Genomic DNA, 18158 nt, shown 5'->3' on the forward strand with positions numbered 1-18158 from the left:
AGATGTAAGACAAATAAACCCTTTCCTCCCCAAGTTGGTATTGGTCAGAGCATTTTGTCACAGCAATGGAGAACAAACTAAGACAACACACCTGGAATGAGAGAACCTCATTTGAAGCAAGCCTCCGTTGGATTAGCCCGTGGCCGTGTCTGGCCATTCTCTGAGGCTTGCTTTTCCTTCCTTCCTCCCTCCCTTCCTTCCTCCCTTCCTCCCTTCCTCCCTTCCTCCCTTCCTCCCTCCCCTCCTTCCTTCTCTCTTCCCTCCCCTCCCCTCCCTTTCCTTCTCCTCTCCTCCCCTTTCCTCCCTTCTCTTCTTTTCTTTTCTTTTTGGTCTTTTTGAGACAGGGTCTTCCTATAGCCCCAGTGGGCCTGGAGCTCACTATATAGACCAGGCTGGCTTTGATCTCAAAGCTTCCTGAGTACTGAGACTAAAGGCATGCACCAGCACACCCAGCTCCTTCCCTCCTTCCTTCCCTCCTTCCTTCCCTCCTTCCTTCCCTCCTTCCCTCCTTCCTTCCCTCCTTCCTTCCCTCCTTCCGTCCCTCCCTCCCTCCCTTCATTATATGTGTATGGGTGTTTTGCCTGTGTGTATGTAAATGCACTGATGTAATGCCCATGGAGGCCAGAAGAATGTGTCAGATCCCCTGGAACCCGAGTTAAGGACAGTTGTTAGCCATCGTGTGGATGTGGGGAACTGAACACGGGTCCTCTGTAAGAGCATTCAGTGCTCTTAACCACTGAGCCATCTCTCCAGCCCCATGAGGCATTTTCTTGATTGTTGAGTGATGTGGGAGGGCCTAGACTACTGTGGGTGGTGTACTGGGTTATATAAATAGTGCTGAGCATAGGCTAGAGTAGCAAGTCAGTAAGCAGTAGTCCTCCATGGTCTGTGCTTCATTCCCTACTTCCAAGTTCCTATAGTTAATTCCTGATGTGACTTCTCTTAGTGATAAACTATGATCAGGAAGTGATATAAATCTTTTTCTCCCCAAGTTGGTTTTGGTCACAGCAATAGAGATACAGACTAGAACACCTGGGCTGCATAGTAAAACCCTTATTTCCAAAAAGGTTAAAGTTTGGTCAAGTCTTTTAGTTTTTCCAGTTCTCAGTGTTTGTTTATATATATACATATATATATATATATATATGTATATATATAATGTATGTGTGTATATGTATATGTATATAACATTTAGTGTGTGCATTCATTTCTGTGTTTGTGGGTTTTTTTTTTTGTTTTTTTTTTTCTTTTTGGTCTTTTTGAGACAGGGTCTCCCTATAGCTTCAGTTGAACTCACTATGTAGACTAGGCTGGCCTTGAACTCAGAGATCTGCCTACCTCTGCCTCCTGAGTGCTGGGATTCAAGGCATGCACCAGCATACCCAGCCCCAGTGTGGTCTTCTTTTAACACTGTGTCTCAGAGGCCAAGAAAGGTTCTATGCTGGGCTCATAGCTACATGACATCCAAGTTCAGCCCTTATGATCTAGTGACCATGACAGAGGCTGAACTGTGAGCAACTGTGCAACACTTGAGCTACCTCTGTGTTCCTATGCCCTTTTGGAGTTTTGTGTTACTATCCACAAGGATGAGGACAGTTTCTGGAGATGTGGGCACCTAGGATTTGATCCCTTCCCATTGCCTAAGTTACTTTGCTGGGCCAGGCAGCTGCCAGAGGTGAGGGATGAGATGAGGTGGGGAGGGCTGGGAGGAGACTGGCTTAGGCATCTCAGCTGGTAGTGAGAATCAAGGTGGGTGATTTGCCAGGGTGATTAGCTTAATGAGGCTTCAGGGTACCTAGGTTTGTACGTGCTGAGCGTGGGAGAATCCCTCAGGGCATCATCGTGTCAGCTGCTTGCAGGCTGCCTCCAGTCTTGTGTCTTAGGGATGCCAAGAATTGCACTGGACAAAGCAGCACTAACACAAAGTGACCTTTTCTTTTATAGCAGATGGCTGAGGACAAGGCCTCAGTGAAAGCCCAGGTGACATCATTGCTAGGGGAGCTCCAGGAGAGCCAGAGTCGCTTGGAGGCTGCCACCAAGGAACGACAGGCTTTGGAGGGCAGGTGAGTGGGGAGGGGAAGCTAGCCCTGGAGCCCCTTCCAAGGTGTGACCCACCAGGAAGAAGTCATTGGTGAAGACTGGAGACACTTCCACAGTCACTCTCCATGAAAGGCATAGAACCCACACTGGCCACATCTCACTAGAAACTCTGAACCCTATGTTTCTGTTGGGAACTGATCATATTGACATCCTCTACGACATGTATACACCAGCATTTTGAACTCCTGGCAGAAAAATGAGTATTTGGTGTAGGCCATGGCCAAATAGTCCAGAGAGAGTATCAGAGCAGCACAGAGAACTTGCACTAGTCCAGGGAGGAACTTGCACTAGTCCAGGGAAGATCTTGCCAACTAGTGGCTTTGGGCCTGTCACTCTCTTTTGCTAAGTGGATTGGATTGCCAAGTGGGATAAATGGGTCACAGGTATGGGTGCTGTTGTTACTCTTACACTGACTGTGTTGCTGCTGTTCACCAGATAGTTGAATGTAGCTGACAGGATGGCCCTGCTGTGGCCCAGCTAGTACATAGGTGGTCAGTGTGTTTGTAGAGCAATTGTGAGGACTACTGCCCTGCAGGAGGAAGGGGAGTTTGCTGGTGGTGGCTGGGGAGGGAGGGCAATGTGAGAAAATGCTAATGGGGAGCAGGCCCAATAACTCAGGCCTGCCTTTTCAGAGTTGGGGTGACTTGCAGCCATAGGCCACCTCAGAGACCCATGGAAATGCCCACCATTGCCCCTATAGTGGGCATCTGGATGGTACCAGGTGATGGAGTGGGAACCTGGCAACTTGAGCTTAAGGGAAGCTGTGGGATGCTGTGGGTTTGATCAGGAGTTTTTGGGGCTATGGGTGATTTAGATGAAACAACTTAAGCTTTTATAGTGAGTGTAGAAGGAGAGATGAATTTCCTGCCAAGGCTATTGATGCCACGTTCTGTCTCACAAGGCCATGTGGTCCAGGTCTGGAACCTAAGCCTCCCAGAAGAGTGCCTGGGACCCCAGCTAAGCTGTGAGCAGTAGCAGCACAGCAGCCCCTCTTCATCTTTGAGCTCAATGCTAACATACCCAGATGGGCAGTTTCCTTGCTGCTTGTAGAACAGTCTTTCTTCATACCCTTCCACCCAGACTGTTCTGGCACCTTCCCAGGGGCTTCTCCCACCTGGCCCCAGCAACCAGCTTCATGGTCTGCCTCCTTGTCCTGGCTTCCAGGTGACCTTGCCATGTGCACACAGTTGCCTTTTGGGCTCCTGCACGAAAGCAAGCATGTGTCGGGGTGGCTCCTTATCTACCATTTTCCAGCTGCTGCCTTGCCACTGTCCTTGTCTCTTGCCACGTGAAGTCAGCATGCAGTCCCAGTGTGTTCTCCAAGCTGCCTTGCTCACAGCCCCTTCAGTGCATTTTCCTTTGTTGCATGCCAGGGTGCGAGCAGTCAACGAGCAGGTCAGGCAGCTGGAGAGTGAACAGGAGGTGTTGCAGCAGCAGCACAGTGTGCAGGTGGACCAGCTGCGCATGCAGAACCAGAGTGTGGAGGCTGCCCTGCGCATGGAACGCCAGGCTGCCTCAGAGGAGAAGTGAGTCGCTGGAATGGGTGGAGCTCTGGTATGCCAGATGGCTTACAGTGCTTTCTGGGGAGCCCTGATAGGGACTAGCTGTGTGTAGTGGGGCTGTCTCCATTTGCCGTGGTAGTGACAGAGTCAACTGTTATATGTAAACAGAATATTTTCTATGATCCAGTCCACATTCAGTGTACAGCCTGCATAGGTTCTTTCCCCCATAGTTAGAATATGCTCCTGGTATACAGAGAACAAGGAACCATTAGTAGCCACAAGCTGGCCCTAAAATCTTATCTAGACTCAACACTGCTTACACCTCAGGCTCTTAACCTATCTGTTGGCTCTTAACCTATCTATTGGTTCAGTATCCCAAAGTCCTTTCTTTGACATGCCTTTGGAGTTTCCGTTCATCTACAACAGTCTCACTGCCTCTCTGCTGTTTATGAAGGTGCCATTTTATTACAAACATTTCACTTGTTTTCTTTTTGATGCTGGCAATGGAACCCAGGGTCTTTAGCACACTAGGCAAAGGCTCTACTCCTGAGCTGTACCCCCATCCTTATTGCAAACATCCTAAGATATTTGGCTTTAAGGAAAACATGAACTATTTGGCAGCCAGGTTAGTTGCAATGAATCCTTGTAGTCAACAAAGCCTGCCTTAGAGTTGAAGGCCTCAGGAGCCCAGATGTAATTCAGAAAGCCCACATTCCATCATCTTATGGGACAAGAAGGAAGAGGGTAAAGCTGTGCCAGGCAAGCTGTGGATGCACTGGGACAAAGCAGTTCCTCCAGTGACAGCTCGTTTTACACAGGCGGAAGCTGGCTCAGTTGCAGGTGGCCTATCACCAGCTCTTCCAAGACTATGACAACCACATCAAGAATAGCATGGCAAGCGGAGAGCGCAAGCGAGTAAGTATGGCTGTCCTGGGCTATACAGGAAGAGCTTCTCCCCTTCCTCCCACTCTGTACCAAGGACAGAGAACAGCATGATCCTTGAGGCCTGGCAGAGTTGGCTTTTGGAAGGGACATTCAAGTTGACTGAGACTTTCATCAGGGCCACAGCTATGTGACTGAGCTTGGTACCTTCAGATGCTCTGCCTGTGGGGACAGGATTGGTTTTCTGTATGGCCATTCCCTCCTACTCAGAGCTAGGGGATCTCCTGAAGTGTTTGTAGGGTTACTCAGAGGTCTTTTTGGGTTTTTCTTCATCAGACCTAAACTTGGTAGTTTCAAGTGATCGCTGTTTGTGTGTGTTTGTGTGTGTGCACATGTGTGTGCACGCATGCATGTGGAGGACCAAGGACAACCTTGGTGTTTTTCCTCATGAGCTATACAAGGCCAGCTTAAAAAAATAATTTTAATTTATTTTTATTTAATTTATTTTTATTTTTTATTGAGCTTTTATAATTTCATGCAACAGTTCTTAATCAAATTTAGACCTCTCCCCTCATCCATGCTCCCCATCCCCCAACCAGACTTCATGTATTCTGTCATACATGTTAAGTCTTATCCAGTCAAGCAATGGTTTTCATGTGCTTAAGTGTTTTGCCTGTTTCTATGTTAACTACATCCATGGATGCAATGCCTGTGAAGGCCAGAAGAGGGAGTTGGAGCCTATGAAATTAAATTTAGTCACCATGTGGATGCTGGGAACTGAACTCCAGTCCTCAGGAAGAGCAGCCAGTGCTTTTGTCTCCTGAGCCATCTCTCCAGCCCCACGGCTTTTTAAAATGTGGGTTTTGGGGATTGAACTTAGGTCCTCTCAAGGATTTTACTGGCAACTATTTCCCCAGCCATTTTTTTTTTTAATTTTGAAAATTTTTTATTAGCATTACTTTATTTTTTATTCTTTTTAAAATTTTGTTTATTTTTATGTGTATGTGTGTATTACCTGCATGTAGGTAAGTGCACCTGTATCATGCAATGCCCGTGGAGGACAGAAGAGGCTGTCGGATCTCCTGGAACTGGAGTTATGAACAGTTGTTAGCTGCCATGTGGGTTCTGGGATTCAAACCCAGGTCCTCTGAAAGAACAGCCAGTGTTCTTAACTGCTGAGCCATCTCTCCAGCCCCTATTAGAATTACTTTAAAAAAAAATATGATTACATTCAAAAACTTTGTATATGTTGGAGAATTTGGAAAGGGAGTGAATGCCAAACTCATATTACAGCAACAGTGATAAATTTCACAGTATTGTTGAAACTTGGTAGTATACTTTTGTCAGTGAAAAATACTCAAAAATTGTAGATACATAGAATTATCAATTTACATTTTGATTTTTTTTTGAGACAGCTGGCCTGGAACTTCCTATGTAGACCAGGCTGATCTTGAACTCACAGAAATCTGCCTGCCTCTGCCTCCCAAGTGCTGGGACTAAAGGTGTGGGCCACTACGCCTGGCAATGTGAATTTACATTCTTAAATACAATTACATAATTTTTGAGAATTTTTTATATTTTATTTTTATTTTATATATATGAGTGTATTGCCTGCATGTAAGTACACCCATGACAGCTAACAACCATCTGTAACTCCAGTTCTAAGAGACCCGATGCCCTCTTCTGACTTCTGTGGGCACTGCTGAGCCATCTCTCCAGCCCGTACTTTGAGAATTTTATCAGTTTAGTTATTAAAGTAATTTTTTTCAACTTTTTAGACTGTGATTTTTATCTCTAGAAGTTCAGTTAGATGATTTATATTTTCTGTAGGGCACATGTGAAGGTGCACTGGGGTTGTAGAAGAGTAATAGTAAAGTGATGGGAAACCTCTCAGTGCCTGGAAATGGGAGAGGACCAATGTCAAGGTCTGGATGCCCAGGACCACATGTAGAGTCAAGACCACAGCTAGCCCTTAGGGGAGGTGGGAAGCTCGTTCTGGAGAATCAGACTAGAATCTTCAAATGACAGAGACCTCCCCTGTCCCCAGCATAAGCCCAACACAGGGGCAAAGCCACTGCCATGCACAACTTGGGACCTTGGGGGAGGGAGACTGTGGGGAATACAGTTACTCAGAGAAGGCTGAAACTGGTGGCCAACATCAGGCAATCCTCCATCCTCCAATTTGCTCCACCATCAGTACCACCAGAGGAGTGTGGAACTGTGGCTTATGGTTGGGGACCATAGCTTCAGTTTCATGGGAGGGGACCACCACTCCAGCTTAGCCCAGACCAATTTTTAGGGTTTTTATTTTTTTGTTATTTTTTGAGACAGGGTTTTCCTGTAGGAAAAGACCTATAAGTTGCTATATAGATCCTTCTGCCTCTGCCTCCTGAGTTCTGGGACTAAAGGTGTATGCCACTATGCAGGCAGTTTTTTGAGACAGGATTTTATGTAGTCCAGGCTGGCCTTGAACTCCAGATTCTCCTGCCTCCATCTCCTAAGTGCTGGAATTTTAAGTGTGTGCCACCATGACCAACATTCTAGTGATTACATTTTAAGAAGGACATTGACAACCATGAATGTACCCAGAAGAGATTTATAAGGATTAAGATTGAAACTGGGTCACATGAGGAAGATTTAGCTACAAAATGACTGCTTAAGGGGCTGGATAGATGTTTCAGTGGTTAAGAGTGTTTGCGGCTCTTCCAGAAAACCTGGAAGAATTTGGTCCCCCAGTACCCACATTAGGCGGCTAACAACCACATGTAACTCCAGTTCAGGAGACTTGATGCCCCCTTCTAGTCTCTGCAGGCACCTGCACATATGGCATATAGACAGACGTGTATACACATAATCAATGGCTGCTTAATTTCTGGAGGGAATTCTTGGTGGGGTCTGTGTGCGCATGTGTATAGGGTCTGTAAAAGTGTGTGTGATGTGCAGACCTTTGACCAAGTTAGCAGAGTGGCAGCATTGCTGGGTGTGTGGTGGGCCTGCTGTCAGTGGAGGGTTATTGCATGGTACTTGCTCAGTGTGGAATTGACAGCCTTAGGAGGAGGTGGTGCCTATCCTTGAAGAGTCAGAGGAAGGCGGCCTAGCTGACGATTCTGTGAAAGAAATGACTCTGGACTGCTGGACTGGGAGTCTTAGAACTTCAGCGGTCCCCTCAGTCCTAAGATCCCTGTGCACCCTGAGAAGGACTTCAGCATTTTTTCTGTCCTTTCGGGCCATGACAGGATGTAGTCTTCTTCCTGCACACATGGAGGTCCTGTCATTGGCCCATAGGTCAAAGGGACTGGTGTTGCCGCAGCATTGGAGAGCCAGGGATTCCCTTTGTCCCTCTGGATTCTCAGAGCAGTGGACAGCACTCCTTGTTCTTCTCTAGGGCATGCAGCTGGAGGATGTCAGGCAGCAGCTACAGCAAGCCGAGGAGGCGCTGGTGGCCAAGCAGGAATTGATTGACAAGTTGAAAGAGGAGGCTGAGCAGCACAAAATAGTGATGGAGACTGTGCCAGTTCTGAAGGCCCAGGTAAGGGCTCTGCTTCCTGCCCCCTACATGAGTAGCCCATTCACCCTCCCATCCAAGCACTGGGGCCTGGTGAACCTCTTCAGCATTGTTTTGCGGTGGCCTCTGTTTTTCTGAGTCTGTCGGACTGTTAATTGATCTGTCAGTGCCCAGGTGGTCATAGGCTGTCATATCTGTTACCTGTGTACTATCATGGGGTCTTGGGGGACAAGATAGGGCCCTGTTCCCCTGAGGTGTGGCATGGAGTGCTTGATGGGCAGCTGGTGGGTTATGGGCATACCTCTGTTCAATTTGCCAGGCGGATATCTATAAGGCTGACTTCCAGGCTGAGAGGCAGGCTCGAGAAAAGCTGGTGGAGAAGAAGGAACTTTTGCAGGAGCAGCTGGAACAGCTGCAGCGCGAGTTCAGCAAGCTGAAGGCCGGCTGCCATGAATCAGCCAGGTAGGCCGCTGGGAGTGTCAAGATAACCACTGAGTAGAGCAGGCACACATGGAGTACACACATACTAGGCAACACCCAGTAGTAACTTCAGGAGATTTATGGCTCTTGGCTTTTGTGTTAGGTTCTCTGTACCTCTCACTGCTCTCCCTGTGTCCTGTCCTTCCAATAGTGATCTTTCTTAATGGTCCAGTTAGGTGCTTCACAACAGTGCATGCATTGAGAGGTTGTCTAAGACTGGAGTGTTTATAGAGATACATAGGGTTGAATAGCATCCCAAATTCATATCTACCTAAAACTTCAGAATATGACCCCATTTGGAAATAGGATCTTCACAGATGTAAGTAGTTAACATAAGGCCACAGTGGGGTCCCTAAATTCAGTAAATTAACTGTGATCTATGTAGAAGCACCACGTGAAGAAAATAGAAAAAGCCACAGCAGAGACTGAGCTACAAGCCAAGGAGTCCCAAGGACTCTGGAAACCACTAGCATCTAGGGGAGGGCATGGTGCTTCTGCCCAGTCAGAAGCTTGATTTAGGACACCTGGCCTTCTGCATTATGAAACCACATTTCTGTCATTTTTTTGTTTTGTTTTTAAAAAATATTTTTATTCTTTGAGAATTTTATACAATTTATTTTGATCATATTCCCCTCCCTCCCCACTCTTCTCTCAGATCCACCCCCACCTCCATACCCACTCAACTTCATGGCCATGTTAGAATAGCGAAAAGCCCTATAAAAATATAAAAAAATTTAAAAAAGAGTACACGAAGTTGTCAGGAAAAAGTGATGGGGAGATATGGGAGGAGTTGGAGGGGAGGGAATAGGCATGGATTTGATCAAAGCACCTTATATACATATATTCCCAATAATTTTTTTTAAAAGTTAAAAGAAAAAAGCCCATCTAGTCCAATTTGTGTTGTCCAAATATCCCTACCATCCTGCCAGTGGTCACATCCTTTTTTTTCTTTTTTGAGAAAGGGTCTCCCTGTAGCCTCAGCTGGCATGGAACTAGCTATGTAGACCAGGCTGGCCTTGATCTCACAGCAATCTGCCTGCCTCTGCCTGGGATCAAAGGTGTGCGCCATCACGCCGAGAACATCCTTAAAGCTAAAAAATAAAAATGAAGGGCCAGGTGTGGTGGCACATGCCTTTGATCTCAGTTCAAGGCCATTCTGGTCTACATAGTGAGTTCTAGGCCAGTTGAGGCTACTGGGAGACCCTGTCTCAAAAAGACCAAAAAACAAGACAAGACAAAACAAAACCAAACCTTCCAAAAACAAAAACCGTTTTCTATTTCCTAGCACCTATTAGTTGTCAATAGCTCCTCAGCTAGGGCTCCTCAGCTGCCCCCCCCGCCCCATGCTGGGATTTTGTTTGCCTTGAGCTTGAGCAGGTCTTGTGCATGCTGTCACAAGTCACAAGTGCTATGAATTCATAGGTCCACCTGCCTTGTTATGTCTGGAAAACGGTGTTTGGTTGTAGTTATCACCACATCTGGCTCTTAACAGTCTTTCCACCCTCTCTTCCAAGGAAATCCCTAAGTTTTGGCAGGGTGTGATATATATGTCCCAATTAGGGCTTAGCACTCTAGTCTCTTATCCTCTGCATGTTGACCAGTTGTGGGTCTCCATGTTAATTCCCATCTGCTGTAAAAAGAAGCTTCTCTGATGAGAAGATGAGAGATGCACTAATGTGTGAGTATAACAATAAGTCACTAGGAGTTGGTTTAATACTATGTCCATTTAGCAGGATAGTAGTAGTAGTGTCTATGACCTATATAACCATAGGTTCTTAGCCCTGATATGGTGTCAGGTATGGGTTCCATTTTGTGGAGTAAGCCTTAAATCCAACCAGAAAGTGTTTGATTATTCCTATAACATTTGTGCCACTATTGTACCAGTGGGCATATGTTGGTAGGCCCATTGTCATTGGAGCTCATAGGGTTCACAGCTGGGTAGGGTTGATGCATACCTTTCTTTTCCAGTAGCATGCATAGCACCTTCTAGTATTGTGAAAGTTAGCCAGTAGAGATGAAGCTTTGAGGTCAGGACCAGCTTGACTTCTCCGTCTTTGTTCTATGACTCAAGTATGTAGTGTCTTCAGCAGTAGGGACTTACCATCAAATTCTGGAAAGGCAAACAGCAATGGCAATTGCCAGTATCGGTTGAAAGTCTATGGGACCTCTGTAGGTCAATAATTGCAAAAAAAGGAGTTCATTCCTGACATTGACTTTTTATTTGCTTGCCTATAGTGTCTGGTAAGGGCACTGTTACCCTATTATAGGGTAACTCCATTTAAACTCTTTATATTGTATATTTGTACATTTTAGAAAGCTTCATCTCTAATACTCCCTTCTCTATCCTGCCCTCCCATCCCGTACTCCATTTAACCTTCTTGTCTCATTAGTTTCCCCCTTTTCCATCATTCCCCTTTAAGTCTGGGTTACCTTGCTCAGGATATTTCCAATTCCATCCATTTACCTGTAAATTTCACAATTTAGATTTTCTTGACAGCTCAATAATATTCCATTGTGTAAATGTACCACATCTAGGTTGTTTGCATTTCCTGGTTGGAGTCAAGGATGTAGGACACCACTTATTTCTGTCATTTTAAGCCACTAAGTTTTTGATAGTTTGTGACAAGCTGCTGAGGAAACTAACACAGGGGGAACGTGGGCAGTGATTGCTAATAAGTAAGTGTAGTTTCTGTTTTGAGATGATGAAAATATTCTAAAATTATGGTGATGATTGGATGTGCTGAATGTAGTAAAAACTACTGAATGATACTTAAACCGTGACTTGTATGACATGAATTACATCTCAGTAAAGCTGTATATACATTTAAAAAACTGTTAGCATTGAATAAATGGTTTCTGTTTTCAAAGGATTGAGGATATGAGGAAGCGGCATGTAGAGACTTCCCAGCCCCCTCTACCCACTGTTCCAGGTGAGTGAAGAAATGGGCATCAGGCTGTGGGAGGAGCTGGCAGCTAGGGAATCTGTGCTGAGGGAAAGTGTGTGCTAGCCTCCATGCTGCTCTCATTCTCGGAGCTGTTTTTGGCCACCCCTATCAGTAGCCACACCACCTTGAGGCTACAGGAGGAATGTAAACGTGACTCCCTGCCACACATGTAGTCATATAGAGTGGTCCCATCAGGTCTCTGTACCTTGCCGTTCCCTCCTTCCCTTTGAGGTCTACCCAGACTGTACATGAAGCCTATACAGCTGGTATCTGGTTTTTTGTTTTTTTTGTTTTGTTTTGTTTTGTTTTTTTTAGCTCACTCCTTTCATCCACCCATCCCCAACCAGAGGAGAAGCCCTCCTGAGGAACCACCTGACTTCTGTTGTCCCAAGTGCCAGTATCAAGCTCCTGATATGGACACTCTACAGATACATGTCATGGAGTGCATTGAGTAGGACTGGCAGATGCAAGGCCATCTGGGATACCATGCCTGAACAATGTAACCTGAGCTTTCCTCTCCCATCTGCCTACTCTACAATTAAAAGCGGAGCTGGCAGACCCTTGCTTCTGCCCTTCTGTCTCTAGTCACCCTGTCAGACTAGACAGCCCAGCCAGCCCTCATACTCTGCACTTTGCCTTTTCTTCTGTGTGCCTGAGCCACTTGCCTCTGATGTCTTCTTCCTCTCTCTCCTCCCATTTCCCTGGGGAGTTTACAATGGAAGCCAAGGTCTCTCAGGGAGCACCCTTTCTTCAAGCAGAGCTGGATGCAGCTCTGCCTCTCTCCAGCTGGTGCCTTGCCTACCCTGAGCTGCAGGACATATAGTACACAGGGACATATAGTACACAGGGGCTATAGCATGGTGTGTTAGCCACTTGTCTCTGATGGATATTTGGGAAATTTCCCGAACTTTCCCTACTAGAAATAATGGTGCAGTGAAAGTACTTGTGCTTTGATCCGTGTGTACTTTTGGGACAGATGCTTAGATGTGGCACTGGAGCCCTTGCCAGGGATGAGGTGAGCAGACCTTTGGATCTTTGCTGTCTCCTAGATGTGCTGTTCTTCACTGAGTGCGCAGGTCCTTCTTTCTCTGCAGGAAATTAGTGGCTTTTCAGATTTTCTGCCCATGTTTTATTGGGTCATTACCCTTTGTTCCTAGGCTTTGGGGAACTCTTTGGTTATAGCCAGATAGCTCTTGACTGTCACAGAAAGCACACGTCTTGTCCCACTTTGAATCTGTTACTGTTTATGTATTTGATGTACCCATTTCTTATTCCCATTGCTTCAGCTTTGGAGTTGGGACTACTTTGTGGTCTGACAGGTGTTGCACATGCCCACTTTTCTTTTTCTGACACCAGTGTGCTCTTGTGTTTGCCAAGCATATTGTCCTATGTGAATGGTGATGGCCACAGTTTGTGATGCTATTATCGTCCACTAGCCCAAATGTCCTGCCTTGGGAGCCATTTGGCAGTGACTGGCAGATTATGAACAAGGGGACTCTTCACTTGTTTTGCAAGGTTCTAGGGGTTCTGGATGTTTCCTGAGGTCTCACGGCCATGCATATTAGCCCTGTAATTCTAGCAAAGGAAAGGAAGTTGGAGTTGAGAGACTGCAACAAATTCGCATCGCTGACTCTTCTTGTCTGAGCCGCCTTCCTACACTCCTCCAAGCTTCCATGGTTCTGAGTGGAATCTTTGAATCCATCCCTGGGCTTTTTATTTACAGGGCTTCTTGCCCATTAACAGTGAAAAGTCTGACTAGAATTCAAATTAAAAAATCTTTAAAAAATAATCTTGAGGGCTGGAAAGATGGCTTAGCAATTAAGAGCACTGTCTGCTCTAGCACAGGACCTGGGATTGAGTCCCAGCACCCACACGGTAGCTAACAACTATCCATAACTCTAGTTTCAGAGGAGTCTGACGTGCTTTTCTGACCTCTGCAGGCATTGCATGACATAGGTGCACTTACACACATGCAGGCAATACACTCATACACATAAAATAAAAATAATAAATAAAACATTAAACAATTAATCTTGAGCTGTGACCTTTCTCAGAATTTGCAGGGGAGGGGGAGTGTTCCATTTCCTAAAGCCCAGGTGTCTATCAGATGGAACTTTGGGAAAATGTTAAAGGCACAGACAAATTCTTAGCTCATGAATTCTTTATTAAATACCTAGCCTTAATTTTCCTACAGGAGTACTATTGGTTTAGTTCCATTCGGTTTGTTTTGGTTTGGTTAGGTTTTGGGGCAGTGCCTGACTCTCCTGGTCTAACAATTCCTGCAGACTTGAAACAGCCAAAATTCCCCCTTCCCAGTTGGAAGCCAAAAGTTAAGTTTCTTCTGATGGTTCTGAGAATCACTTCTGGATTTTCTATCAGCCTTTGCTGGTTTCCAGCTGTCCTTGGTGTCCTTGGCTTAACGTCTGCTTCTAAGCCACATAGTCTCTGTTTGCTCCCTTCCATCTCATAAGGACACCAGATTGTAGATGTGGGGTCTGATTGGAGGATCCAGGAGGATCTCCAGCATGAGAGCCTTATCTCATTACACTTACCAAGACCCTTTTCCCAAATAAAGTCATGTTCCCAAGTTCTGAGGGTTGGGCTTGCACAAATTTTTTAGGAGCTACCACTCAAGTTAGACTAAGGACCTCGTCCCAGCCTGAGCAAATGCAGCCCAAGTGCAGATTCCTCCAAGACTTGCAGTTCTGCTAGAGGAACTTAGTATCTAGGGGGATGGTGACCACTATGCTGCAGAGTTTGGAGGGCTTCAGGGCTCTTGAAGGTACTACCCTGCTCTCAGGGCCCAGGGGGCATGAATGGGAAAGGCAGGTGGGCTACAGCAGGAGAGAGCTGTTGGATCACCTGCACTGGCTGTGGAATGTTGAGCTTCGTACTTCTTGGATGAACAAAGATGCATAGGTGCTCTTCTGGCCAGTATGCTCTCCTGAAAGGAGATTAGGAACCAGATGTGATCCAGCTGCACAGCAGAATAACCTGGGAGCTTGAAACACGCTAGCTTGGCCTCCCTAGACTGGTTGAGCCTAAGTCTGAGGGTGGGTCCAGGCAATGGTTGGTACCTAGTACCCTTCTCAGAGGCCAGGAGCCCTTTCTACCTGCTTCCCCTGCAATATGAGGCAAGATTAACCACATATTAGATACCAAGGCTTTGAGATGCTGCCATCTTCCCCAACATGAGGCATGCTTCTTTTCTGGAATTGAGCCAGACCTGGAAAAACTGGTTGGCTTGCTTTCTGAGGGAATTGACCTGCCTGTCCTATTAGTTGTGGACCCTGAATCCAAATAGCTAGAAGCATGTTTGGTCTGGAATTGAACCCCTCCTGCTAGTCCATGTCCAAGAGAAATCCAGACAGGCAGTAAGCACAGCACTGAAGACTTACCCATGGCAGTAACCAAAATGATATGGGTGCAGATATCAAAATCAGAAAAATTGTGGCCCTATTTGTGATAGCTTCAGATAAGGTGAACCCTTGCAGTGCTGTCCCTTTTAATGGGGCTGTTTGGCAAGATGGGGCAAGCACTTTGGAAGCATCCTTAGTCCTCTTCACCTGCAGACAGTTGGATACTTAGTGATTACTGCATTGGAGTGACCCTCATGGCACCATTGTCTGTCACCATCATGAAAGGCTGTGGTGAAATCAAAGACCATGTATTTGATGACACTGGCCTGCAAGGCCAGTGTCTTGAACATTTTGTTGCATGGTATGAAAAGGCCAGGGGATTAAATGATGTATAAAATGTGAAATAACTAAGATCTGCAAGTGTGTACCCTGCCATCACTTGGGTGGATGTGGAGGTGAGATTGCTAGTAATAAAGTTTTCCTTTTGTCTTGATTTATTCTATGCCTTTGATTCACATCCATTACTTTGATACTTAGGAAGTAGCTATTACAGTCAGCTCTGAGGTTTCCTCTGTGGCTGAGGAAAATTCACTGTTAATGACAGTGATGCAAAGGGCCAATTCAACTTTCATGATGCTTACACTTCCTAAGGCTGCTGCAACAAAATACCACAGATTGGTGGCATACACAACAGGGGTTTACTGTCCTGCAGAGGTCCAAAATGAAGGTGTGGGCAGAGTGGGTTCCTCATGAGGGAAAACCTATTCCAGGCCCTTCTCCTAGTATGTGGCAGGCCCCAGCAGTTCTTGGACTTGCATCTCTTGTATCTGCCACTCCTGTCACATGGAGTGTATTTCCTCCTCTTGTGTGTTTCCTCTTTTTATAAGCACCAGTGTCAAACAAACGTGGACATTTGATAGCACTATGAAAACATTTTGTTCAGTAACTGATGACAGTGATGGAAAGAGTTGGTCTTTGCTGATCTACACAGATGGTCCAAGCAGCATGAGGGTTTTGAGTATGGAGCTGTGGACAGCGACATGGACAGCATCATGGATATGGAGGGGAGAGGAAGGGGAATCTGGTGATTCCTGGGCTTTTGGCTCACACACCTGGGGACCTGGGCCATCTACCACTGGAGGACTAGGAAAAGGGAAGGTCAGTTGGGGGAAGGGGTTCAAGATCCAGCTAGGCTCTGTGTGACATCCCCTCCTGGGTGCCTTAATCTTATCTATACTGTTAGGGTGGTTTCATGTTGAGGCTGCAGACTCTCTATTGTCCATTGCTCATGTGGCAACCAGAGTGATCTGGTGAACCTGTTTCTGCATTGCTTAATGTCCTCCACTGATTTTCTGTTGCTTGAGACCTAAACTTCCTCAGCCTCTGCTGCTCTGTTCTCACTTCATATCCCATCTCAGTAGGTCCAACTGTTTCATTCTGGCCTTTTTTTCCTCCCTCAAAACCACTTAGTGCTTCTGTGTCTGAAGGTCTTTGCTCCTGTGGTCTCCTTTGTTGAAAAGGCTCTGTCCTCTAATCTGTACAATTGACTTCTTTTTGTCATTCAGTTCTAAGTGTAAACAAACTGTTTCCTCTGAAGTCTTCACCCCAAATCATGTTACTTTGATTTAATTCCCTGCATCAGCTAAAACTACTGACCTTTTCTGTTCTGTTTTCTCTTTCACTAGAGGGAGATAAGCCTTGTCCATCCAACTTGGTGGCATATGTTAGACTGGTGCTCAATATAGGGATAACCACATGTTTACTGGTCGCCTGAACTTGTCTGAAGCAATACCAGGATTCCTTTGTCAGTATTTTTATGGATATCCACTGTCACTGTAATTGGTAGTTGACAGAAATTATTGTATTAATGTGTTAGAAATGGTAGCACTGGAATCTTATTTTAGGAACTGTGGTGAGGATGAGTATGGCATTTTTGTATGTTGCTGGGGATGGAACCCAGGGCCTTGCACATGCTAAATAAGCATGCACACCACCTACTTATCTATAACCCCAGGCTATCAGTATTCCCCCCACCCCACAGAGTCCTACCCTGACTGGCATGGAACTTACTGTATAGCCCAGTGTGACCTTAAATTTGCAGCCATCCTCCTGCCTCAACTTCTCTAGTGCTGGGATTACAAGTGTGCCACCCTGTCTGGCTAGCATTTTAAAAAAGTTTGTTCAGAATTTGAATGGGTAGTTGGGCATGGTAGTACATACCGGTCTGTAATTCTAGCACTTGGGAGGTAGAAGGAGGAATGCCAAGAGTTTGAGACAAGCCTAGTCTACAAAACAAAATTTTGTTTCAGAAAAGAAAAACAGAATTTGGCTAGGTCATGTGTGCTTCACAGTATATAGATAAGAATGCAGATTCTGAGGTCACAGAGACAAGTGCAAACTGGATATCGGTGAACTTTCTGAGCCTTGGTTTCCTCATCTGTAAAACTCTGAAGCAGCTTTAGTTTAGACACAAAGTGGGATTTTCCATCAGCTTATGATTACCAGAAAGGCTTAGAATCTAAAGATAGGTGGTTGCATCTGACCATGGTAGAGCATACCTGTAATTCCAGCATTTGAAGCTGAAACAGGAGGCTTATGAGTTCCAGGCCAGATTAGGCTATCTAGCAAGACCCTATCTCATAAAACAAAAAGCCTGTTGATGGTCCCTGTAAAGGAGTGAAGGGTGGGGAAGAAATGACTGTTAATGAGTACAGGATTCTTTTAGGGAGGCCATAAGAATTCTGAAATTGGTCATGCTAATGTTTACATGTCTGCGACTATGCTACAAATCATTGAGTCACACACTGTAGATGGGTGAATTGTATGTGGATTAGATTTCAATAAAACTGACATTAAAAATGTTAACTAAGGGGCTGGAGAGATGGCTCAGTGGTTAAGAGCACTTGCTTCTCTTGCAGAAGACCGAGGTTCAGTTCCCAGCATCAACATGGTGGCTAACAACCGTCTGTAACTCCAGTTCCAGGAAAATATGACACTCTCTTCTGGCCTCCACAGGCACTGCACAAATGTGGTTAACTTATGTGCATGTAGTTACAATACTCATACACATAAAATAAAAATAATTAAAAAATGTTGCTTGCTGGGTATGGTGGCATGCACCTTTAATCCCAGCCCTTGGAAGGCAGAGGCAGAGGCAGGAAGATCTCTGTCAGATTGAGCCCAGTCTGGTCCACATAATGACTTCCAGGTGTGCTGGGACTAGGGAGACTCTGTCAAAAACAGCAACAACAACAACAATAACAAAAACATTACCTAAGTTCTATGTAGTTCCCAGAACCCTCTGTGGCAGTGCAGATGAAGACACAGAAAAGTGGAACATTTACATTTAAAGCTGTTTAATAAGCAACCTGTTGATGGGCTCTGA

General features: G+C 45.6%; 1 protein-coding gene across 6 annotated transcripts in view; it reads left to right on the forward strand.

Moving 5' to 3' along the window:
* The window catches only part of Ikbkg (inhibitor of nuclear factor kappa B kinase regulatory subunit gamma), a 37458-nt gene extending 19571 nt beyond the window's left edge, over positions 1-17887 (forward strand). For 3 of the 6 annotated variants that reach the window (XM_029561859.1, XM_008829607.3, XM_008829608.3), the window contains exons 4-10: positions 1945-2063; positions 3474-3626; positions 4421-4517; positions 7870-8013; positions 8309-8451; positions 11338-11399; positions 11730-11944. In XM_029561859.1, the coding sequence (XP_029417719.1) occupies positions 1945-2063; positions 3474-3626; positions 4421-4517; positions 7870-8013; positions 8309-8451; positions 11338-11399; positions 11730-11869 (858 nt within the window). In that variant the 3' untranslated portion in view covers positions 11870-11944. Of the gene's footprint in view, positions 1-1944; positions 2064-3473; positions 3627-4420; positions 4518-7869; positions 8014-8308; positions 8452-11337; positions 11400-11729; positions 11945-17691 lie in introns of those variants that run through there. The other 3 variants (XM_017797281.2, XM_029561861.1, XM_029561860.1) reach the window with 2 other exon arrangements.
* The last annotated feature ends 271 nt before the right edge of the window (positions 17888-18158 follow it).

Source organism: Nannospalax galili, unplaced genomic scaffold, assembly GCF_000622305.1.
Source record: "Nannospalax galili isolate Female #2095 unplaced genomic scaffold, S.galili_v1.0 scaffold513, whole genome shotgun sequence".
NCBI lineage: Eukaryota > Metazoa > Chordata > Mammalia > Rodentia > Spalacidae > Nannospalax > Nannospalax galili.